The 22,544-nt window shown below is 42.0% G+C and overlaps 4 protein-coding genes across 6 annotated transcripts; 1 reads left to right on the top strand and 3 right to left on the bottom strand.

Moving 5' to 3' along the window:
* The first annotated feature begins 3,054 nt into the window (after window positions 1–3,054).
* LOC121610873 (hairy/enhancer-of-split related with YRPW motif protein 1-like) lies at window positions 3,055–4,968 on the top strand. Its single transcript, XM_041943184.1, has 5 exons — window positions 3,055–3,199; window positions 3,315–3,387; window positions 3,490–3,573; window positions 3,677–3,758; window positions 3,886–4,968. The coding sequence occupies exons 1-5, from the start codon at window positions 3,114–3,116 to the stop codon at window positions 4,494–4,496; spliced, it is 936 nt and encodes a 311-aa protein (XP_041799118.1). The 5' UTR covers window positions 3,055–3,113; the 3' UTR covers window positions 4,497–4,968.
* Window positions 4,969–7,165: 2,197 nt separating this feature from the next.
* stmn2a (stathmin 2a) lies at window positions 7,166–10,098 on the bottom strand. The gene is made up of 5 exons (XM_041942623.1): window positions 10,046–10,098; window positions 8,116–8,211; window positions 7,783–7,955; window positions 7,466–7,657; window positions 7,166–7,375 (listed from the first exon to the last, which is right to left on the bottom strand). Exons 1-5 carry the CDS (start codon window positions 10,062–10,064, stop codon window positions 7,316–7,318), a joined length of 540 nt encoding a protein of 179 aa, XP_041798557.1. The 5' UTR covers window positions 10,065–10,098; the 3' UTR covers window positions 7,166–7,315.
* A 2,351-nt stretch (window positions 10,099–12,449) lies between these two features.
* On the bottom strand, window positions 12,450–16,276 carry upp1 (uridine phosphorylase 1). Of its 2 annotated transcripts, none has more exons than XM_041942953.1 (8): window positions 16,143–16,276; window positions 15,778–15,876; window positions 15,039–15,150; window positions 14,778–14,936; window positions 14,521–14,635; window positions 13,656–13,865; window positions 13,387–13,533; window positions 12,450–13,284 (listed from the first exon to the last, which is right to left on the bottom strand). In XM_041942953.1, the coding sequence occupies exons 2-8, from the start codon at window positions 15,816–15,818 to the stop codon at window positions 13,133–13,135; spliced, it is 936 nt and encodes a 311-aa protein (XP_041798887.1). In that variant the 5' UTR covers window positions 15,819–15,876; window positions 16,143–16,276; the 3' UTR covers window positions 12,450–13,132. The 2 variants fall into 2 exon arrangements, with proteins under 2 accessions (XP_041798887.1, XP_041798888.1); XM_041942954.1 differs by having other exon boundaries at window positions 15,778–15,888; window positions 16,143–16,248.
* A 1,475-nt stretch (window positions 16,277–17,751) lies between these two features.
* Window positions 17,752–22,250, bottom strand: gra (granulito). Of its 2 annotated transcripts, XM_041943082.1 has the most exons (7): window positions 22,174–22,225; window positions 21,123–21,205; window positions 20,946–21,004; window positions 20,438–20,495; window positions 18,676–18,782; window positions 18,506–18,563; window positions 17,752–18,197 (listed from the first exon to the last, which is right to left on the bottom strand). In XM_041943082.1, coding segments are annotated over exons 2-7 (366 nt in total). In that variant the 5' UTR covers window position 21,205; window positions 22,174–22,225; the 3' UTR covers window positions 17,752–18,195. The 2 variants fall into 2 exon arrangements, with proteins under 2 accessions (XP_041799016.1, XP_041799015.1); XM_041943081.1 differs by having other exon boundaries at window positions 21,123–22,250.
* Window positions 22,251–22,544: the final 294 nt, after the last annotated feature.

A 22,544-nucleotide genomic window follows, 5' to 3' on the forward strand; every position in this document is an offset into this window, starting at 1 on the left:
CTGATGGGAGGGTGAGCAGGACGGAGGCTGGGGGGCAGCGGGAGGGGGGGGGTCCAATGGGACTGAGCCGGCCTCTGTCAGACACACTCAGCCACTCAGCCAGCCAGGGAGAGACTGTCGACGGGTGGGAGAACACTCGCCGGGAAGCGCTCACACGGAGATTGAGTTACCACGGAATTAGATCAGGGCTGTGGGAAACAGCACCTCCTAAACACACTTGCACACTCTCGGTCACACACACATAAACACACGCAGACACACCAGCACACACTCAGGCTGCACTCTTGCACACAAAGAGTCACCAAGGGAAACCTAAGGGAAGATTGAGGAAGGCAGCTGGGCACACGCCAGTTTCAAACAAATGCTTGCTTATACCTCTTAGCTTCCTGGCGCTGGTTTGAGAGTAGTTTCTTCAAATCGGCACCGAGTTAGACCCACGGTCAACAGGCGGACCGGCATGTTCTTCAGGTTATTAAATGTAAAGATCATTCAGAGAAACACGGCAATCACAGACAGAGGAGCTCAAACCACATGCGCTCCAACAGAAGGGGAAATTTCACGCATATCCAAAATCTTCACAAGCCAACAGGAGAGAGGGGGCCGAGAAACCGTTGTGATGCCAGAGGTGAAAAGTCAAGGTTTTTGGAGGAAAAATCATAATTATGTTTAATGGACCACAGGAATGTCAGAGCTAATGTGAAGGACCTTGACAGTCAGGTGTGAGGAGAGTGGTTTGTGTCGGCTTAATGGAGACCACATGAACCGGCCTGTCCTGTAGAACTGGTGGCACTGTAGAGCCCTATTACCATAATAGCATCACAAACAATATTGAAGTGATCTCAAGTATACTCAAGCTAGCTATCAGCAGAGAGTCATGGAAAGGCCATGTGTGGTTTAGTTTGCTCTGACCTGGCTGAAGATCGCTTTGTGAATCTGTCCCACAACAAGCACTAAACTCTGTGCAGTGAAGATGCCTGCATGAGAAACACCGTCCAGGGAAGGGAGTGCGCAGGCCTCAGGAGCTTTTTCAGCACTGGATTATGCACGTGTTAACGTCTTAAACCAACCAGGTGGAAGTAAACGCATGAAATGAGTGAAGGTACATGTTTTTGAGTGAAAATGTGTGCTTACAGGGAGGGGAGGGGAGGCGGCGGCTCTGTGCATGTGTGTCAGGAATAGCGTGAAAGCTCATCCACACTCACCGCGTCGACCGGAATGACTGAAGCTCGCACATTGTATCTGTCACCACCGAAACCCCTCTGACATTCTGGGAACAGCGTGTTGGCCTGCAGTTGCTCCCTGGAATCAAGCTCTCATCCGCACTTGTCTAGCTCCCAACGCACCAAGTTAACAACTGACCTGATGGACAGAGCAGAGAAACAGCTGCCGCTCTGACAGCAGGGGGGTCACACTCCCTCTGATGGTCTTACCAGACATGTCTTGATGCAGGGATTGTACTGGCCCTAAGTGTTGTCATTTCTCAGACCTTTAGCGAAAAGTCCGACATTTGGCTGCTGCATTTATGTTAATAGAGTTGTGGCATTTTAAATGTTTGTTTATATGATGGCAATGTTGGAAGAAGTAGTCAGATAATCCCCTTATGTAAAAGGCAATAACGCACTCAATTTTTAATTTTAGTGAGAGAGACAGATTAAAAACAGGAGTACTAGCAACAAAATGTGCAAAAATAACAGTTGTCATAATCCAGAAATGCCTCTGGAAATTATATATTATTATAGCACTGGATCATTGTTATTCCTGCTTTAAAATGAAGTTGTTGCTTGAAGTGGACCTAATTTTAATTGCTTTATATACTGTTGAGTAGTACAATCTATGGCAATGCGCTTTTTATATGATGATATGTTTTGTGTGTGAAATCTTAATTTAACTTCGTCTTTTACATAAATATGGTGGAGGATAGAAAAGCATAAAATGTAAATACTCATATTATAATGAAGTACAGTACTTGAGTAAATATGAAAGCTCTCCACAACTGTATGATGGTTTCAGTATACAGTATACATTATTAAATATATATAAATAAAGGCAGAAATACCTGTATCCCATGTCTCTTTCTCTTTATACATAGAAAAACAGCCAGAAGGGATCCGTTACACAGTGGAACATTGAAAGCTGTGTTTTATATAGTTCGCCCTCTGACCTAAGCGTATTAGCAAGGTCAAAATTTTCACACCTTCTGCAGACCACCCCTGCTCCCCTACCAGAGTGAGGCACTTATACGTTGTGCCGCTTATGTCTAAGCAGGTTTCTATGCTTTTTAATGTACCTCATATAAATCAAAACCTTCGTCTATGGCTGCGTGTAGCCAGAGCTTCTAAAAACCTTTCTGTTTCTCAATACAGCAGAGCGAGGTTGACTGTTTTCACCCACAGTGGATGAACGATTCCCTGGGAAGGTCTCTCTGTGCCAGGCAGTTGACCTGTTTGCAGTGACTGGGGAGGAGGTGGAGGAGAGAGACGGGGCCAGTTTCCTAGGAGAGCCTGGCAACGCTCACTGACTAATGTTGGGCCTCCCGGCTGATCAGCGCTGTTGTGGAGCCACACAGCTGACGGCAGACAATGAACAACACACTCTACTAATAGGCCGTGTGTCCTCCACAACACCAGAGAAGAAGAGGGCTCCTGCCACAATGAGGCCTGGGGCTCATGGGGTCTCAGCAGGGAAAGTGAGGGACCTGAGGCCAGGAGTCCACCAGTGAGTGAGAGCTGTGAAGCACAGGGAAAAGGACTCTCAACAAGGCATCATTAAAAATCTTTCAATATAACATTTTAATTGATAACTTTGATTTAATGACTTGCAGAAATGAGTTGCAGCATCTTCATTGAAACTTTCCTCTGAGCTCCTTTATTGATTTTTTTTTTTTTTTTAAAAACATATGTCACTCCAAAGCCGGCTCGATTTTAACAGGCTCAAGTCTTTGGCAAGCACCGCCCACATCATGCCGCGGAGCCCGCCCCCCTCTCCGCGGTGTGAAAGCACCCGCAGCAGAGGCACGTCTGGCGGTTAGAGCGTCGCGCAGAGCCGCTGCTGTCAGTGCGCCGCTGGAGCTTTTCACTGCGAGGACTGTCTGTCGCTGTCGGCCTGGAGGCAACATGAAGCGAAGCCACAACTACAGCTCATCGGAGAGCGACCTGGACGACAATGTTGAGGTGGAGAAGGATAGCGGCGACGAGAATGGGTTAGTTAACCTTCTTCTTTTTTTGGTTTGTTTTGTTAAATCATCGTCACATGTTGTAAGGCTCACTGACTGCAACCTTTTTTTTTTTTTAATTCATTGCTGTTTTACCTCTTAGTCAACTTGATTCCCACGGCTCGATGTCACCCTCCACCACCACCCAGGTTCAAGCCAGAAAAAGGCGCAGAGGGGTGAGTAAGATCATTATCTCTGCTGCCAAGCTGCGAGTTGCCGTTTGATAGATCTCATAGTTCTGCAACCACCTGTGACCTACGTTTTTTACCCATTCACAGATAATTGAGAAACGGAGACGTGACCGAATCAATAACAGTCTGTCAGAGTTGAGAAGATTGGTGCCAAGTGCTTTTGAGAAGCAGGTAAATTTGATACTTCCTTTACTTATGGACAAAGTTGCCCTTACATGTTTTTTTTTTCCTTCAATATAATTAAAAGTGACTATTTTTTCCTATTTCTTTACAGGGATCTGCTAAATTGGAAAAAGCAGAAATTTTACAAATGACTGTGGACCATTTGAAGATGCTTCATGCGTCTGGTGGCAAAGGTAACAAGCCCTTTCTTTGGCCATGGATAATAAATAAATACATCCATGTTCTAGCTCTAATTCAAAATGACAAAATATGCTGTGAACCACGTTTCTCACCTCCTGAATCTGCTTCCTTTCCTGGCAGGTTACTTTGAGGCTCATGCTCTTGCTAAGGATTACCGCAGCCTGGGCTTCAGGGAGTGTCTGGCAGAGACGGCCCGCTACCTGAGCATCGTAGAGGGTCGGGAGAGCACGGACCCCCTCCGTATACGTTTGGTGTCCCACCTCAGCAACTACGCCTCTCAGAGGGAGGTGCACTCTGGACTGGAACACTTAGCCTGGGGCTCTGCTTATGGGACTGCCCCTGCCCATCTCCCCCACCCCCTTCTCCTGCAACACCCCCAGGGCAGGACACCTGCATCCAGAAGCAACAGTAGCCCACCCTCCTCCTCCTCTGCTTCCTCTACATCTTCCTCCTCCTCCTCCACTGAGGCATCTGGGACATCCAGACTCAGTGTCATGCCCCCGTCAGAGTCCCTCAGGGTACCTACCAACGGCTCGTTGTCCCTCAGTCTTCCTGTGCCAACATCCAAGCTATCACCACCGCTCCTCTCATCCCTCTCCTCGTTGTCAGCATTCCCCCTCTCCTTCGGTGCCTTCCCTCTGGTCTCCCCATCGGCCCTCGGCACAGTGAGCCCCTCCTCCACTCTGTCAAAGCCTTACAGGCCGTGGGGTACGGAGATTGGGGCCTTCTGAAGCTAACAACTGGACTGAAGGCAACAGCTGAGCTGTGCCCACCACCACAGACGAGGCAGGACAACCTGCCTAGTCTGTCTTTATAGCAATAAAACACAGGGGAGCAAAGTAAACTGATTTTATTTTATTAAGTATAAAAAATATGTAAGAAAGGTTGCTGAAAGATGTCGTTTCCTCTCAATCTCAAAAAAGGAATTCAAATGATTTTATGTTATTCGTTGAAATTGAGAACTAATTTAGATACCATGCACTGACATATGACATGCCATGGATAGATTTACTGTCAGCACAAATGTAGAGGTAATATTTTGTAGGCCACATACCGAAACTTCTACATTTGTTGAGCATGGATTTGTGTATTTAACATAATGTAGATTTGCATAATTCGGTCTGCTCCTGTGGTGGTATCAGAACTCCTGGAAAGGAATATGCATTCTATATGTGCCATTGTTGGAAAACTAACCACTTGAGAATCAGAAACTTGCATTCTTGTATCTATTTGTGATATTTTTGTACAAATAAATTGAGTTAAAACTATAAAACAAGGATTTAAAGCAAAGTGTTTGTTTCTGTTGCATTTGCTCCTGTAACTCTCTAGGATGTGTTCATATTGTATAATAGGTGGCTTTTTTTTTTTTAACAATCATGCTACATAGACCTATATGAAAGCAGACTAACTGCCCTCCAAGTGATTAAGATCATATCCTCCCAAATGACATTACACGCAGGTGCATTTTTGTTGCAACCCCATAAAAGTTAATCATGAGCTCGGGCCTGGTAATTGACTGAAAGGCAATTCCTTTACTGTGTGCCAGGTAAGTAACCAAATCTGAGAGCATTGTTGCCCTTATGAATACCCAGGAAATCATTAAGAGCCAGAGGAAATCCTTTACAATGTTGCCCTGACCTCACCAGCTTGGGTTGGTCTAAAACGGAGACAATAGTGTGAACAGGATGGGGACATTGGAGGAAAGCGGTTAAAAAGTAACAACAACACACAGACAGCTGGACTAATAAATCACCGTTCAGCTTCACGGTGTTGTTTCTCCTCCAATCCGAGCGACACAGATTTTTAGGGCTGCACTTTTTTCAGTTTTATCCTCCATCCATGCAGCACCTCAGGCCTCCAGGAGGGGCAGTCGCCGCCTGCGATTTGTTGCCCTGAAACCACGTCCTGACGATATTCTATCAGTAGCTTTCTTATTGTATTTCCTCAAAATCTGCATTGGGCATGCTGTGAACTTTTGCCCTACTTTTGGATTGGTATAGGCTGCACTTTCTTGGTTTCTTTGTCTTAAAAAAATCTGACACTGCCACCTACTGGAGGAACTTCGTCTTACACACACCTGACGGATGATCATAGATTCATTTTATGTTCCTTGTATGTTAGTCTTAGCCTCGAGGAGAACACCTTTGTATATTTTGAATTATGCCAGAAAATTAGATAACACCGTCCAGATGAATTACACTGAAACATGAATGAAGAACTCCGCTGGGGGAAGACTGTGTTTCTCAGGATGTGTAGATAACTTGTTCTTTTATTTGGCAGTTTACATATTCCCTCCTCTTTTAGCACAGAAAAGTATTGGATGGTGCATGCCATGTTCACAGAACCCCAAACCTTTATTCAGCAAAGCTTTCACAGAGAAATATATGAAGGGAGAAACACAAGCAGCAGAGGATGCAGGCAGATATCTGTGGGACTGGATATTAAAAAGAGACTAGTTCAGTGTGCTGAATGTAAAGCATCCTGCATCCGTTCCCCATCTAATCCCCTAAATAGAGCAGAGGCTAGTGATGCCTTGTGGTAAATTCGCATTCACTCACACCCACACAGACACACTTATGTTCACACTATTGATATCAAGGTGGGGCAACAGCACATTCCACTGTCCAAGACAATATGCATGGTACCAGTATGGTGTCATAACATTCAAGAGATTAATCCCCAAAAACTGTGTATGTAACAGAGCTACTGATTTATCTTATGGTGGACTCATTGAGAAATAAAGTTGTCAGGGCAAGTGGGAATCTGCAAGTGTAGAAACAGTTTCTCTCGCTGGGCAAAGACATTCTTAATAACAATAAAGCACCTATCAAGTTCATTATCAAGCTCATTTCAGAGGAAGTGGACACTTAATGAAACTGTGGATTTGGCATACTGTTAAGTTCCAAGCGTGCGTGTTGAGAAAGAGCAGGTGTGCGTGAGGAAGATACAGATGGGATATGCTGATATCTCGAGGAGTCTGCAGTCTAGGTACACCAACCGTCATTCTTCACAAAGACACAGAAACATCATCATCATCATCATCATGACATCATCAGGAAAACACCGCAAATGTCAGTCTACAGCCAACTCACAACACCGAGGGCTTTCACAAGAAAATGGTTGCAGAGTCAAAATTTCAAGAGCTGAAACAATATAAACAAAACGTTTGAAATCGTGCAGTGCAGTACAGTACAATCTTTGCATGTACCTCACCTACCATCATAGATAGATAGATAGATAGATAGATAGATAGATAGATAGATTTTAAGAAAAAAGTATTTACAAAATAATAGCCATACTCTCACATTTTCCCTAAAATCAACAAATCCATTCTCAAGATGAGTGTTATTGATGTTTGTATCCACTGATAATACTGATAGTGGTGAGTACTGGTGGTGTGGTGTGTTGTGATGTGGTGGTGAGGTCCTCAAACCTCTCGACCTCCAGGGTTGGGTGTCTGTTCTGAGGGGGTTGAGGGCAGGGTGGCGGAGGGGGCAGGACTGGATGGAGGGACGTCGATGGACCATGGAAGTCGGGACTTGTGTGAGGCTCATGCTGTCAGCTCTTCCCTCAGCTCTTTGTTCCTGCGCACCACAGCTGCACGTTTCTCCTGAAAACACCAGAACGACGGCGTGAGAACGAGAAGCCATCGCGGATGTTTCTGCTTCTCTCATGACAACTGACATTTCTGCATTCTCACCTTCTCCTGTAGACGCTCAATCATGGCTGCCAGATGGGCATCGCGGTTCTCCTTGATCTGCTCCATCTTCATCTGGAGCTTCTCCTCGGCCATCTTGCTGAAGTTGCTGTTCTCTTCCATGGCCTTTATCAACACGTCCCTCTCATGCTCTCGCTTTTCTGCCAAAGCCCTCAGCACCTGGGCCTCCTGATACTAAAAACAGGCAGCAAAAAATAATAAAACAACAGATTATTTTTGAATGGATTAAAATCCAAATTGTGTGATTTTTGCTTTCATTTCAAATACCCAAAGCCATTTGAAAAAAGTGAAAAACTCACCCTCCTTCGATCCTCAGCAGCCTCCAGTTTCTTCTCAATGTCTTCCAAGGAGATGTCCCTCTTGGGAGGTGAGGGGAAGTTGTGGCTTATGTCTGACACTGGAGACAGAGGCTTGAGAATCACCTCAAATGCCTGGCCAGAGGCCCTCTTGTTTATAGGTTTCACCTCCATGTCTGTAAATCAGGCAATTATGATGAGAACACTCGAAAAATCAATATATCAGTTAAACAATTATTACTGATGTCTGTATTTACAGGAGAGACAAAAAAAATCAGTGGGGTGGGGGCAATTTGTTTGATCCAAAAGAAAATCAATGTTTGAGCTGATCCATACCTTCAAACTCACTCACAAGCTTGTTGCGTGTCTCTGGGTAGAAGCAGGAGCAGATGAGGGAGAGGACGGACAACTCCTTCATCTTCTCTTTATATGCTGTGGGATCAGGGACACATCATAGCATCTCGGTGAGTCTCTCTATGCTACTCATAAAAACAGCAAAACAGGCAAATTAATACTCAGCAGCGGTTTAATCAGCACCACAACACTGTACAAACAATGTCACAAATTCCAAAAAATACTTCCAAATTAAGATATTATGAGTGCAGGAAGGGAACAAAAAGCTCAATAAAACAATTAGCATCAGATGACTGGTGCGTTAAGGGTGTATTGAAAGTACATAAGTGCCCTGTTGCTTAATAATTCATTGGATGAATGTGTACTGTCAGACTAAGATTCCTTTATTGGACGTTGTAGTAAGACATCCGAGTGCCTTGCCAAATATGCAATATGCTGAGATGAGTGATGGACAGGCCTGCGTGTGTCAAGTTATTCAGCTCCCTGTTGAACTCTCAGCTGTTTGTTCTGTGCCATGATCCCAATAATAAGAAGCGCTTGTATTCATCAGCCTCTTCCCCGCCTCACTGTTGAGCCTTGCTGTCACAGCTGTCAAACACGGCTGATCTAGATCTGAGGTGTGTTTTCACCAGTCCCGTACTGACTATTTTTAATCTCATCTGCAAATTCTGTCGCTGTTCCCGTGCTCTTCCTGTGTTTGACAAAGTGCCCACCTGGCTGCTCAGAGAGGACTACAGATTGTCAGTGCTGCTAAGCCTTCTGCTGCAAAGGCCAGTGTGTGAAGCGGCCCCTTGCTGCAGGGCTGGCCTGCCTCCCACCCTGCCATGCACCTGTCTCCTCCGCTAAGTCTCTGCCAGCACACATACCATAATGAAGCACAGGCTGCACAGTGCACTGTATTTCAGAGGGACCAAATGCGTTGCTTATGCTAAGGCACCATTAATGTTCCACAATTATCCAGAGGCTAAACAAACCCATGAAAACAAATATGTTAAATGCCTGGCCTACAACAATAACTGTCCATCAGAAGAGATGACTAATGCAGCCTGCAATCTAGTGCTTATCTGTTAATATAATATTCAGTGTGCTAACTCCTACACATCTTCAGCTGGAGCCTTTTCATTTGTTCTTATGCCGATCGGGTGTTTTTGTGTGATAAATGGCAGCACATCTGTCACAGCTGTTGATGCATCTTGGACAGGAAGAAAAGCTACAGAAATGAATAAAGGGAGCAACCCCGAGCACACGAACCGATCAAACAATCGCGTTCAGGAGAGCTTCAGGGCACAGAAAGGCGTTTTACAATAAGCAATTGCAGCTGTGCAGCTTTAATTCCAGCCAAGTAATATAAAAGTCAGGCTCGATGAAGACCTCTCAGCTCTGCTGTCGGCTGAATGGTCGGCAGCCCAGCATCTTGGGTGGGGTCCGTCTGCATTATGCTGCATGTTGGGGCCGCTGTAGCATGAACCGCAGGTGCGGCGCTGTAGTAAATAAAGCTGCTCAAGGCCAATCCGTGTTGTCTAGTCATCCACTGCTACACAATATGAGATCAAAGCAAATGAGGACTAAGACAATGGACATAATTGAGGGAAATGAAGGAGACATTTCAGTAACCTAATGACGGAGGATGCTCGGCTTCCGAGGCCAGATCCTCGTTGTCATGACCAGACTCTTGTGTTGGGACATCAGGCCGACAGTCGATGGAGAAACATCAAGGTGAGATATCTAATTTCCCTTAATTTTAATCATTCAAAGGAGATCATTTCTGATTGGAGCCATTACAGAAGCACGACCAGCAGCCGGTAGACAATACCGGCCCGACATGAGCTCCATACAGAAAGGATGCATCCGTCACGAGTCCATCAATCCATCCATGCGCGCATTGTTTTTAACGCAGTCCGAACACGCTTACCGGTTGCTGTTTTCGCCATGGCTGATGTCTTTCTCCGCAGAGGATGCTGTAGCTCTGTTCAGGTGAGCGGTGATGCTGCTTAAGGCACTGAGTCAGCGAATAGACCGGGATGGGATCTGATGGCAGACAGGAGGTGGGCACGCACGGGAGCGCGCAGGCAGACCCTCCCCTCTGTCCTGTGACGCGCAGAGCGGTTCTCAGCATCCCCGCTCGGTGTGACCGCACAGGCTCCTTAAAGATGGCCATTAGAGCCAGCTGTGAGCCAGCTGTGAGCCAGCTGAACAAAATGGGTTCAAGTAGAAATGAATACAGTTATAAACAGCTGAACTATTATTTTAAGATTTAATGCTTTTATTTTTGTTATGAAGTATTACAGTTATGATAATCACACCGACACAGACTACACCGGTGAACATCCAGGGTTTGGATTTGAGATTCTGGGCGAGTACAAAAACCTGGGTGTTCATCTCAACCACAAACTGGACTGGACTAACAACACAGATGTCCCGTACAAGAAGGGCCAATGTCGTCTCCATCTGCTGAGAAGACTGGGGTCCTTTGGGGCGTGTAGGACACTGTTAAGAACATGTCATGACACTGTGGTCGCATCTGCAATCTTATATCTGCAATCTGGTCTGCTGGACCTGTGGGAGCTCTGAGAGGGACAGAAAAAGACAGAACAAACCGGTCAGGAGAGCTGGCTCTGTCCTGGACTGCCCTCTGAACACCATCGAGGAGGTGGGTGAGAGGAGGATGCTAGCCAAGCTGACATCACCCCTGTCACCCCCTGCATGAGAGGGTGGAGGCCTTAAGCAGCTCCTTCAGCAGCAGACTGCTGCATCCACTGTGTAAGAAGAAGCTGCTGCAGCTCTTTCAGTCCAACAGCTGTCAGTGTTCAACTCCAGCATCATTTAATGCAGCTCTGTGTTCATGTTGTTTCACATCACAACATCACAAACCTGTTTGCACTGCTGTTATTTATGTTTAACATTTGTTAATATACATTTCAACCATGCAAATATCTTGTGCAATATTACACATTTTTTCCTATGCTTATTCTTTTTTCTGCTGTCATATATTTCTCTTCCTGTGCAATAGTAAACACTGTATTTTATTATTCATATCCTACCATGTGCATTTCAAATATTCAAGGCAATATTATTTTATACTCTTTTTGCATATAATGTACATATATATGTATATGTGTGTTGAATTTTGTTTTGTAGCCCTTTTATTGCCGTTTTCTTCTTTTCCTACATCTCCTTTTTATTCTTGCTATTATTGCTGTTGTAACATCTTAATTTCCCCTGCGTGGAATCAATAAAGTTATATCTTAACTTATGATTAATGGAGTTAGTTGTAAAGAGCTTTTCTAGCATTTTACTGTGGTTTGTGAATATTAACCATCTAAAGGGAAACATTTGATTATTCAAGTGTAAGTCTCATAATATTCCTCATGTTACTGAAAGAAAAAAAATCTCTAACAGTAATTTTGATAAGAAAAAAGGACGACAAAAAGTTTTTTTTTTCATACCAATGTAGATGGGATGCAAGTTATTTTGTTTTGCTGTTCATTGGCAAACTAAAGTTGCAGTTAACTGAATTCACTTGTGGTTACTGCACACAAAACTTAGCTCCTCCTGAACAGAGAGGGGGCTGTACTTACCCAGAGGTGGGTTACATGTGCCTGGTTTGAATCCAGAGTTATGAAAAACAATAGAGCCAGTTAAGATTTTCCTGAAAATCGTGGACACAATATATCACAGCCACCTTTCCAGGTAAAAATAACAAGAAATTTAACACATTAATAAAATTAACACAGGCTAATAAGAACACAGAGAAACTACTCTGCTGTGAACTGTGACTGTTTTAGCTACTTTTAAAGAATGTGAGAAATGAATTGCCATTAGTCAGACCGTCCACTTTAATCTTAATATTTGTCGCATAATCTGACATCACCGTTGGCCCACACAGAGTGAAAGCACGGAGAAGAGTAATCACACAAGTCGTGTATCTCAGTAGAGATTTGTGGGAGTTCAAGTTGAACTCAGTGACACCAGTTGAAATTCTTGAAACCAATGCTGTTCATTGTCATTAAAGTATCTGTATTAAAACTACTGAACAGGTTCATATAAGACGGTTGATTTAAAGACTGAACTTTACTTTTATTTCTAATGAGTAGTCAGCAGTGGTCAGGAAGGTGGTGTTGACTATGGGCTTCTTCAGATCTTTAAATACGAACAGCTCCTAGTGCAACAAAAATCCTGCTTCACACGTATCGCAGAGCGCTTCTTGCACCCAGGAATAACTGGTATGTTGTGAAACTGTGCAACTCTATTGAGTCAGAACGTAAAACAAACAACTTAAGACTGCATGAGGCTTTATTAGTCATAAGACATCTGGTGGATTTTTTTCCCTCTATGAATGAGTGAGATTATACTGCAGTTACACACACACACACACACACACACACACACACAACACACATTCTGCATAATAAAATGAATCCAGGTGATACAAATTTGTAGAGTTTTGCAACAATCAATGACAACAAAAGGACCAAAAGGACACACATTAATCAATATCAGTGTATTTTTTTGGCTTTCAAGGGAAAAAGGAACAATTCGATGACAGATAAGGTGATTTCATTAGAGCACCTTTGTAAGCACACACTGACCAAAAGTCATGAAATGGTTCAAGTTTTGTGGATAAGATACTTTGCATGTTGTATAACAGAGGCAGCCTTAAATAAGACATATTTGATGGCCATAGGCTGTTACATGACATTTACATAACACTCAGTCAAATTGTATTTAAATTAAATACAAGAGGAAGCAAATAGTGCATGCTGGTTTATTATGACGGTGAAATAAACAGAAGGCAGTGCATAATTTCAGAAATTCAGTCATTATTCTGGACATATTAAAAGGTATGGCTTCTGGTTAGCAGCAAAGAATGTATACAAAAAAATCAGTTAAAGCTGAGTTATTGCATTATGTGCACCCCTTTTTCATTGTTCAATAAGTTTCAACAGAAGATGCCCAAATTTTGGTGTATGCTTGCATACCAGTGTAATAACTGTTGCACTTAGCTACGTGCAGCCCTGGCCCTCAGCTGCTTCTTAATGTAGGAGCCAACCAGTATCTGCGGACGTTGTTGGTAATTGTGAAGGACTTCATGGGAGCTGCTCAGCTGATCCCCCTTCAGTCGATTCAGTAATGTCACACAAACCACAGCCGCTTCAGACAAAAAGAAATGAATGTTAGAAACTCGACATCTGTGTTTTCAGACACTGAAACATTTGCAAGCTGTAATGCAATGCTGACGTCATGTTTTCTTACCTCGCAGGCCACTCAGCTTGCACATGGCAGCAAACACTGATGACTCCATTTCAATATTGCAGACTCCTGCTTCACTGGCTTTATTGAGGTAGTCCTGTTTATCCTTCTCAGAGTAGGAGCAGAAAGCACCATCCAAGCGGGCTTGTCCTGGGTGATTGATCAGATGGAGAAGACAGACAGAGAGATGGCAAAAGATGCACATACCAAGAGAACAACTGTGCATTTTGGTGAGCAATGCGATGAACATATCAATGTATCTGAACTCATACCTTCATAGAAATCCAGCGTGCACATGGTGTTGCCTATCACTGTCTCAAACTGGTTCAGCTCCTTGCTGCACTGTAACAGCTCCTCAGCCAGGCTTTGGTCCAGATCAGTATTGCGCACCACCGTCTTCCCCAGGATCACCTGCTCAAACTTGGGCAGGAAGGTGGCATCCACAGATTGCTTGGTGACGACAACAGTGCCAGGCTCAAGCCCTGAAAAGCAAAAATCATTTCTAGTCTGAAAGTGGAGAAAGGTTCAACTAAGAGGCATCATTTAGATATACTGGACTACACCACATTAATTTTCAAATTTTAGGCTCTTATTTGAGATTATTTTAAATAGCAGATATCTTCAGTAAGTAATTCTGTGGTATAAATCTACTTCACTGTAGTCATAGTTGATAAAAACACATCATACACTTTAGCATGCTGGAAACTATATATGTGGATTGCACATTCAAATTTAAGCCACAGGACAACACCCAATGCTTTATCTCACATTTCACACAATAAATGCTGAAATACATCAGAATTAATTTCAATAAATCACTTCAAAAACGTAAAAACCAAATAATGTTTTCTCTTTATTTATGACTGGAGAAACACCATCATCAATGGGGCGTTTTGGGTTCCCTCTTGTGGTAAAAATAAGAAAAGGCATCTACTAGCACTCACCACATTTGACCACACAGTGGTTTTAATTGAAGTCAAATAATTTCCTTTTACATTCATTAATTTAATCTACAGAAGTACAGAGGAACTAGCATCCATGGGGTGTTAGCAGTATTTGTATTCACAGTTTGAAAATGAATGCTTAGCTGTATCATCACAGACTAAGGTAACAAAAAAAGATTTCCAAACACCTTACCTATTCCACCCGATGTCCCAATGCGTATAATTGTAACATCTGTGCAATGTGCATGATGGAGGAGCTTTATCAGCTCATGCAGCATTATGGCAATAGATGGGATGCCCATCCCATGCTGCAAAATAAAGCACAGACATGTCACAATTTGCACATCTATTTAGTTCTTTTAATCAAAGGACGCTAAGCACACATATCATTAGGATATCATTTGTTTCTGAAAAACAAAAAGGCTGTGAAAGAATTTTGTTCCTACGTACACTGACAGAGAGTACAGGACCAATTTTGTACATAGCATAGCGGTCTGTTCCAGCACAGATATTTGGGTACTCTGATTTGGGGTCTTCCATACTGAGCTCAGAGGCAATGTACTCAATGAATGACTTCATCCTCCAGGGACTGCCCCCGACACACACAAACTGAAAAAAAAACACACACAGGAAGAAAACATAAATAACTGCTGAATAATGACGATTACGGAGGTGATTTTTTCCACAAATGAATGTCCTAAAAATCATTACTTTGACATCACCAAACATAGCTGGTAGGTTGTGAGTTCCGGTTCCTAAACTGAAGTGGTAGAGGACGTCATCTTTCAGTGCATCCAGGTGTGGGTTGTTCACACAAACAGGGCTTGAGGGGGGAAGGGATGACAGATTTTAAAGGGTCAGTCTAGCCTGACAGTCAGATTGATTTTGCATTTCATTTCACCTCATTCATTAAGTGGATGAACAGATCTGAGATGTGGGCATTGATTTGTTATTCAGCCTACTTTGATTAATATACACGGGGTGGACGACCTAGAAACACCTCGCCATAAAAGGCAATACAGTTTAACAGCACCACAAACTGCATCCCCCGAAATGATCACAGAGTTGCTGAAACACCTCCCAATCAACTGGCAACTGAGTGCACATGTGACACACACTAGAGCTGAGTTCAAAAGTAGTGAGTGCAACTTCATAAACGTTTGAAAGTGAACACCAGAACACAAAACAATAACAAAATAAAATGGAATACTGAATACGTGCTTTATTTGAACACAGCCATGACTTCCTTTTCCCAGTTCAGGTTGTGTTTTCAGTGGCAACAGTATCCTGACACACCCGCTAGTTTCCTCTTTGCAACCTCACAATTAGCCCACATTAATACTCAGCCTGCGGTAGGCCTGCGATAAACTCGTGTATCATCTGTATTAAACGATAGACATGTTTTTAAACACAGACGTTAGGACATGAGGACTGGACCGGAACTTCTCACCTGCTGCATGACTCGGTTCGCTTCCCGTCCTTTGGATCCATCTTCCTGAAAACAGCTGTGTGGGAGCAACACGATACAGCGACCGAGAGCAAAACCAACCTGGAACAACACCTGCAGGTTACAAACCGGGGAGCGAGGTTGACCTTACACGTGGTGAGGAATAAGCCTGTCCTAAAATTCACTTTCATACAGTTTATTTGAGAACGAGAATATAACTGCTAGTTTAGATTCTTCATCAGACATCGCGGCGCACAGCACTTTGTCGCTAACCTCAGGGGATAAGAAACAATTAGCTTTAAATTTACCTCCAATATAAGCCAACAGGACAATAAAAGACAAAAAGCCACAGCACAAACAAATTTTACCTTCGGAATGTTGCTGGTCAACCGCAGTTTCCTCCGTTTCCGACAAATTAATTTCGCTCTCCGAACATCTGACGTCGAAACCGCTGCGCGAGGGCCCGGCCCGCCGTGACCTGACGTCGACACGTCACAAGCGCGCTATGGAGCCGAGCAGCATCCTCGTGTGATGTAGGCTACTCTGCCTCTGTCACGTACGTAGGTGACGTGCAATTACCACGTTCGCTAATGTCCGCAGAGGAAACCACAGCGAAAATCCATGTGTTGCGCAACATTTCCTGGCAATGTCATAAGATCCACGCACCAGATACTCCTCAAACTCCTGAGGACAGTTGTCCTTGTTTGACTTCCTGCAGTGATCAGTCACAATTTACTCATCATGCTCTTTTCAGAACGTTAGTGTTATAGCTGAAGTCAAATACTACCTCAGTTCATTAAGAACTGAGTTTTTCTCTGGACTTGAAAAACTCAAAAACTGCTTATATGGACTGGTGTTTAATGACTAAGAAAACTTTCAATATTGTTACTAGCCTGTTTGCTTGATAAGGAGTACCTTCAATACATTATTGCAAATGTAATATTGCATCTGTGCGATATTACATATGTGCATTATTTTGTCAAAGGGCAATATTCTTGCTCTGGTGTTTATACATCTGGGTGTGACACTGCATGTTAACTGCAGTTTGATTGGACATGTTTGCGAGTATGTCCAATGTCCAAGACCTTTTTTTTTTTCTATGGGAGTGGTCTTTAATAGTTCCACTTTGAAATACAGCCCTTGTGAAATATTCAGCTCACTCTCACTTTGCTGCTCAATAAAAACATAAATGAAAGGAAAAGTATGAACATGTGGACATAAGAATATGTAGTGGTGATGTTGAGTATAATGTAAAAAAATATAGAAAATGTGTATTTATTCTTGTTCTTGCTGAGAGAGGCCATACTAGCTCATACAGAAAGCAGAATACAAAGTTTGATGCTGTACCAGTGAGGGTACAGTCACACATCTGAGGTGAAGATGCAAATTTGCTCACATGCTTCTCTAATTTCATGAACTTGTGACCGTACCTTTTGATTGTGAATGTTTGTTATCAGTCATTTCTATTTGTGTTATCTGCATGACATACGTGAACTCCAATATTCCAGCTCATTTAAACATGCAGTTTGTAATTTCTGCCAGTAGGGGTCTCTTAAACAAAACAACAACAAAAGATGGAGTTTGCAGCTGTGAAGTAGCGTGGGATCATGGGAATTGTTGTTTTCCCGCCTTAACAACCACCACTGGCAATGAAAATGAATTTAGAGCTTTTTCGCTGAAAACAGCTGCTACCTGAGGCTGGAATTGAGCACGATAAGAGCAGAGTGGTGGAGAAAACCAAAAACAATCAGCTGAAAAACTCTAAAATGCTCTATAGAGCTGAGGGGTGTTGTAGAGGTGAGGGAGGTTTCTCTGTATGTTTGTCATGATGAGCACCACCTTCTACATTACAGTCATTTGATACATTGCCAACAGAAAAAATATTCATTATAGCTTTAAGTTTTAATGACATGCAGAAAGAAAATGTCATCACACCAAACTGTTGAGCCAAGCTGTCCTTTATAAGGGAAGAACTTAACATGTTTAGTAAGACACAACCACAATGCTGATGTAAGCCCATCTAATACAGCTGATGACAAACATCACTGTCACTTCAAGTTGGGTTTGTTTCATGACTCTAATACAATGAGCGATAAATCTGCATTAAATGGCATTTTTTTCATTAATATCTTAAGTTAGAACTTTTTTTTACAAAAAATAAACACTCTACTATTGCCAAAGTCACACACAGCAGAAAATGTAAGTAAAAAAGCAACACTCATACTCAATCAAATAAAGTGTTTAGTGTCCTGACTTCATGCAACTTCACCTCAAACTGTTATCACAACAATAAACATGCAAATTTAAATGTCACAAGTTAAATTCACCAAGCAAAGTAAAAAGAAAAAACAACAGAAACACTCTTTGGGGTGTAGTGAAGACCTGTGCAAATTTCTTAAGGGAAGTGAAGGCTTTCTGCCATCCTGAAAATAAAAAAAATGTTGACAAATTATTCTTCAAATTGCTCATGTTTATGACTTAAATTTAATAATATACCAAACTAAATTCAACAAAGTGAAAACCATCCAATGACTGAAGTACAGCATAAGTTAGATGCTGATAGTCAGAACAACCAGGAGTGTGTCAGGGCTAATACACCTAATACATGAAGGTTTATATCAATATGAAATTCTAATTAGCAATCAAATATTGATTTGAATACAATTTAAATCATAATCTAATTTGTTAGAGTACCAAAACTCACGAGTTCACATTATAAAATTAAACTCACATTTCTTCTTTTCCTCATCCCTCCTCATTTCATGAAGTCTTAGGTGCCCAAGATCTCTCTGTCAAGATAGTGTAAAAACATAATTCAATTCAAAACAGCACAGCGCTCATTATTTTGACCATTCTGTGGGGATACCATAGTAAATTGAATACCCAACCAACCCAACTTACTGCCTTGGTTAAGGTGACAGGGTGGTCTGGCAAGAATTCTGGCCTCTTCCTGGCCTCAGGACAACTTGCGAGACCAATTAAAAAATCTCTTGTGTAAGATATTCTGCCTACAAAAAAAATATATATATGTATATACAGTACCAGTTAAAGCTTCGGACACACCCTCTCATTCAATGGTTCTTTACTTTTGCTATTTTCTATATTGTACATTAATACTGAAGACATCAAAACTATGAAATAACAAATATAGATTCATGTGGTAAACAAAAAAGAGTGCAAACAAAGCAACATGTTTCATATTTTACATTTTAGACTTCTGCTTTGATGACAGCTTTGCACACTGCTAGCATTCTCTGAACCAGCTTCATGAAGTTGTCACCTGGAATGCTTTTCACTCTGTGGTCCAGCTTATCCCAAACCATCTCAGATGGGTTCAGGTTGGGTGATTTTGGAGGCCGGGTCATCTGATGCAGCACTTCATCACTCCATCACTCTGTGTTTTGGGTCATTGCCCTGCTGAAAAACAAACGATGCTCCAACAAAGCACAAACCAGATGGGATGGCACGTCACTGCAGGGTGCTGTGTTAGCCATGCTGTTTATATGTGCCTTGAATTTTGAATAAATCGCCAACAGTGTCACCATATCATCTCATGTCCTCCTCCATGATTTACGGTGGAAATGCAGGTACCATCCTTTCACATTCTCTGCATCTCACAAAGACACTAAGATTTTTGGAACCAAAAATCTCATATTTGGACTCATCAAATCAAAGTACCGATTTCCATTTGTCTGGTGTCCAGTCCTTGTGTCTGTTGGTTTAAATGATTGTCTTCTTGTTGGACTCATTCAGTAGTGTTTTGTTGTTTTTTTTATAGAAGTTAACCATGATAAGGCCTGATTCGCACAGACTCCTCCAGATGATTGCTCCAACTTGAACTTTATGACATGTATACGTAGTCTGTAATCTGAGAGCTCATTAACTATTTCTGAGGCTGGTAACTATGATGAGGTTATCCACTGCAGCAGAGGTAACTCTTAGTGTTTGATGGTTTGTACTTCACTCTAAGACACATTCAAAGTTCTTGAAATTTTGCATATTGACCTTCAAGTTTGAAAGTTATGATGGGCTGTCATTTCTCTTCACTTAGTTGAGGGGTTCTTGCCTAATATGGATTCACAAAGCCGAGTAGGGCTATTTACTGTATACCAACACTATACTGGCATAAGACAACTGATGTCTCAAATACATTAAGCAAGGCACATCTGTTAATTGAAAACCATTCTGTGGCACAACCTCATGAAGTTGGTTAAAATAATCCTAACAGTGTGCAAAGCCATCATTAAGGCAAACAGTGGCTACTTTGAAGAATCTAAAACATAAAACCTATTTTGCTTTGTTTACCACGTAATTCCACATGTTCTTTCATAGTTTGGATGTCTTCATCATTAATCTGCAATGTAGAAAATAATACAAATAAAGAAAATCCAATGAGAAGGCGTGTCTGAACTTTTGGCTGGAACTGATTACACATATATCAAAACCATCATAGTTAGAGTTCAAATCAGGGAAATCTGAAAAAAATAGCTTGTAATTCTGATGATGCAGGGGCTTTCCGCAAAACCACTAATGCACATATCATTAACAGCTGGGGGAAAAAACACTCCCTGCTTAAACACACAAGCTTTGGCCAGTTTCCAAATGAGCAGAAATGCTTACATTCAGTCATACATCAGTCTTTAATAAACATGTTCTGTCTTACCTTCTTTCTGTTTGTGCAGGTTGACAATCTTGCAGAACTGCTCTATGTCAATATTTGTCTATCAAGCACAAAATTTGAAAAAATATTGTCTAAATCAACTGCTTAACAGGCAAAGAGTTTATTTAAGGTAATTATAATGGAAACAAACACTCAGTATGAATCAGCAAGACTAAAATACTGAAGAGCTAAAATGATTAATCGATTAGTCATAATCAGCAACGGTTTTGATAATCAATATAATTGATGAAGTCTTTTATCAAAAGTGTCAAACATTGTATGGTTTCAAGTTCTCAAATGTGAGGATTTGTTGCTTTTCTGATTTTTATTAACCTGGAACCTGAATATATTTGGATTTTGGACTTGTTTCGGCAAAATTAATAATTCAAAGGGAAATTGTGACAGGCATTTTTAATATTTTGTTATTTTGCAGATGATTGAGAATAATCCATAATGAAAAGAAATGTAAGTTTCAACCCTGAATTATTGTTTTCTTTGGGATTTCTTTTACCTCTTCATCCATTTCCTCCATCACTGTCGGTGCACATGTAGCAGCGGTCATACTGGACTCTGAATAAAGTGACACAATTGTCATATGAGCATGTCCTTAAATATGAACACATTAAATTTCCAACCAACACATTTGATCCATTCCTATACGTTTAGCCAGATAGTGCAGCCTGCTTACCAATGTCAACATGGCGGCAGCGGCGCAGGGGTCTCGCAGGCACCAGATGTTTTGGTAAGATTCTCCTCTTGGATATCTCCATTCTGGTGTCAGTAAGGTTCAAACATAGTGCACAGGGCTTTCTCATCACATTTATATTGATTAGTGCTGTATTACTGCTGGAAGACATTACAACTGTTTGGCTAGTTTTCAGCGCTTTCCAAAGTGGGGTATTAGGGGTAGTGTAGTTCGTCAAAGTTAGCGGCTGCATGTCAGCAACAGGTCTGAGAAACCACCTGCTCTTTCCCAGTCTTCTTTGCCAGCTTTCACAAAAGCATTGAAAGTATAAGCATCCTACATAATTCAGTCTGTTGACAGCCACGTTAAGTTTCTGAAGTAGAGTCGCTCAGAAAAAAGCAGTCACAAGAGGCATGTCCCAGGTTGAGAGTAGCATAACGGCTAACGCGAACAATTCAAAACAGAAACGAATTAAATTGGTCCTACTAGCTTAATTATGTTAACTGTAAGCTAACTGAGCATTAATTCGTAACCTGTGAATACTAGTTGAAGAACAGTTTCTAACACTCATTCTGCCTTAATTGCGCATCGATGATTTGGAAAACAGGTGAACAATTCTTGTTGCCCATTAAAGTGTTTCATGGCAGACGTCCGTGTAACGTTTAACCACGGCGTGCAGCATAACGGATAGCGGCGACCATGAACGGTCCTGTTTCATGTTAACGAATCACTGCTTCTGCAACGGCCGGGAGGTCCGTCTATATTTTCCCGTTTAAACAAACTGTCTGAACGTACACGGACCTCTAGTGATCGGACACCATTTTATAGTAACTTACAACAGTAACGCCAAAAAATAAGACTGTTAAAAAAATAATAACGTCAAGTGGCGGCAGGAGCAGTTTCGCAATGATGCACAAGTTTGACCTGTGAGAAACCATCATTTCAGCTAATGACATGGGCCTCATAGCGTTAACTCAAACGGGTAATTATTGATTTACGAGTTCCCGACCTAACTGTCGGTTGTTTAACTTTATATAGAAGCCATATAATTTACCTGCACTTCTACAAAATTGCCTCTGCGTTGTTTTCTGCCTGCTCACTTCACCGGTGAGCTGCTAACTAACGCAATTCCATAACTTCCGGTTAACACCTTTCAGAGTAAAACATTCTACCTAATAGTGCGCAAGATCATATTTCATGCAAGTATCAGCAAACCATTTAGGTAATGACTCGTAAATTTAGCCAAATGAGCACACGAGGAACTTCTGGCTTATATTTTGATACTGTGATTACTGTGGCAGTCTTCAATAACTCATTGTCATTGTGAAGGTGTGGTCACAAATGTTACAAAGTTCCATTCCTTTGTGAAAAAGGAAATTGTTCAAAAACTGACATTCACAAAATTAGAAAGTAACTACTAATTAT

The sequence above is a fragment of the Chelmon rostratus genome, chromosome 8 (genome assembly GCF_017976325.1).
Source record: "Chelmon rostratus isolate fCheRos1 chromosome 8, fCheRos1.pri, whole genome shotgun sequence".
Classification (NCBI taxonomy): Eukaryota; Metazoa; Chordata; class Actinopteri; order Chaetodontiformes; family Chaetodontidae; genus Chelmon; species Chelmon rostratus.

What these genes read in the sequence shown, in the direction of transcription:
- LOC121610873 (XM_041943184.1), top strand. Translation starts at nt 3,114, where the DNA reads ATGAAGCGAAGCCACAACTACAGCTCATCGGAGAGCGACCTGGACGAC. An exon ending in GATAGCGGCGACGAGAATGG is followed by an intron (nt 3,200 to 3,314) that starts GTTAGTTAACCT and finishes TTTACCTCTTAG; the next exon opens with TCAACTTGATTCCCACGGCT. An exon ending in CCAGAAAAAGGCGCAGAGGG is followed by an intron (nt 3,388 to 3,489) that starts GTGAGTAAGATC and finishes ACCCATTCACAG; the next exon opens with ATAATTGAGAAACGGAGACG.
- stmn2a (XM_041942623.1), bottom strand. An exon ending in CTGCTGAGGATCGAAGGAGG is followed by an intron (nt 7,658 to 7,782) that starts GTGAGTTTTTCA and finishes GCCTGTTTTTAG; the next exon opens with TATCAGGAGGCCCAGGTGCT. An exon ending in TTGAGCGTCTACAGGAGAAG is followed by an intron (nt 7,376 to 7,465) that starts GTGAGAATGCAG and finishes TGGTGTTTTCAG; the next exon opens with GAGAAACGTGCAGCTGTGGT.
- upp1 (XM_041942953.1), bottom strand. Translation starts at nt 15,818, where the DNA reads ATGGATCCAAAGGACGGGAAGCGAACCGAGTCATGCAGCAG. An exon ending in TGGGACATCGGGTGGAATAG is followed by an intron (nt 13,866 to 14,520) that starts GTAAGGTGTTTG and finishes TTTGCTTTTCAG; the next exon opens with GGCTTGAGCCTGGCACTGTT. An exon ending in CAAGCTGAGTGGCCTGCGAG is followed by an intron (nt 13,285 to 13,386) that starts GTAAGAAAACAT and finishes TTTTGTCTGAAG; the next exon opens with CGGCTGTGGTTTGTGTGACA.
- gra (XM_041943081.1), bottom strand. Translation starts at nt 21,372, where the DNA reads ATGCAGCCGCTAACTTTGACGAACTACACTACCCCTAATACCCCACTT. An exon ending in CTGCCGCCATGTTGACATTG is followed by an intron (nt 21,005 to 21,122) that starts GTAAGCAGGCTG and finishes CACTTTATTCAG; the next exon opens with AGTCCAGTATGACCGCTGCT. An exon ending in TGGAGGAAATGGATGAAGAG is followed by an intron (nt 20,496 to 20,945) that starts GTAAAAGAAATC and finishes TGTGCTTGATAG; the next exon opens with ACAAATATTGACATAGAGCA.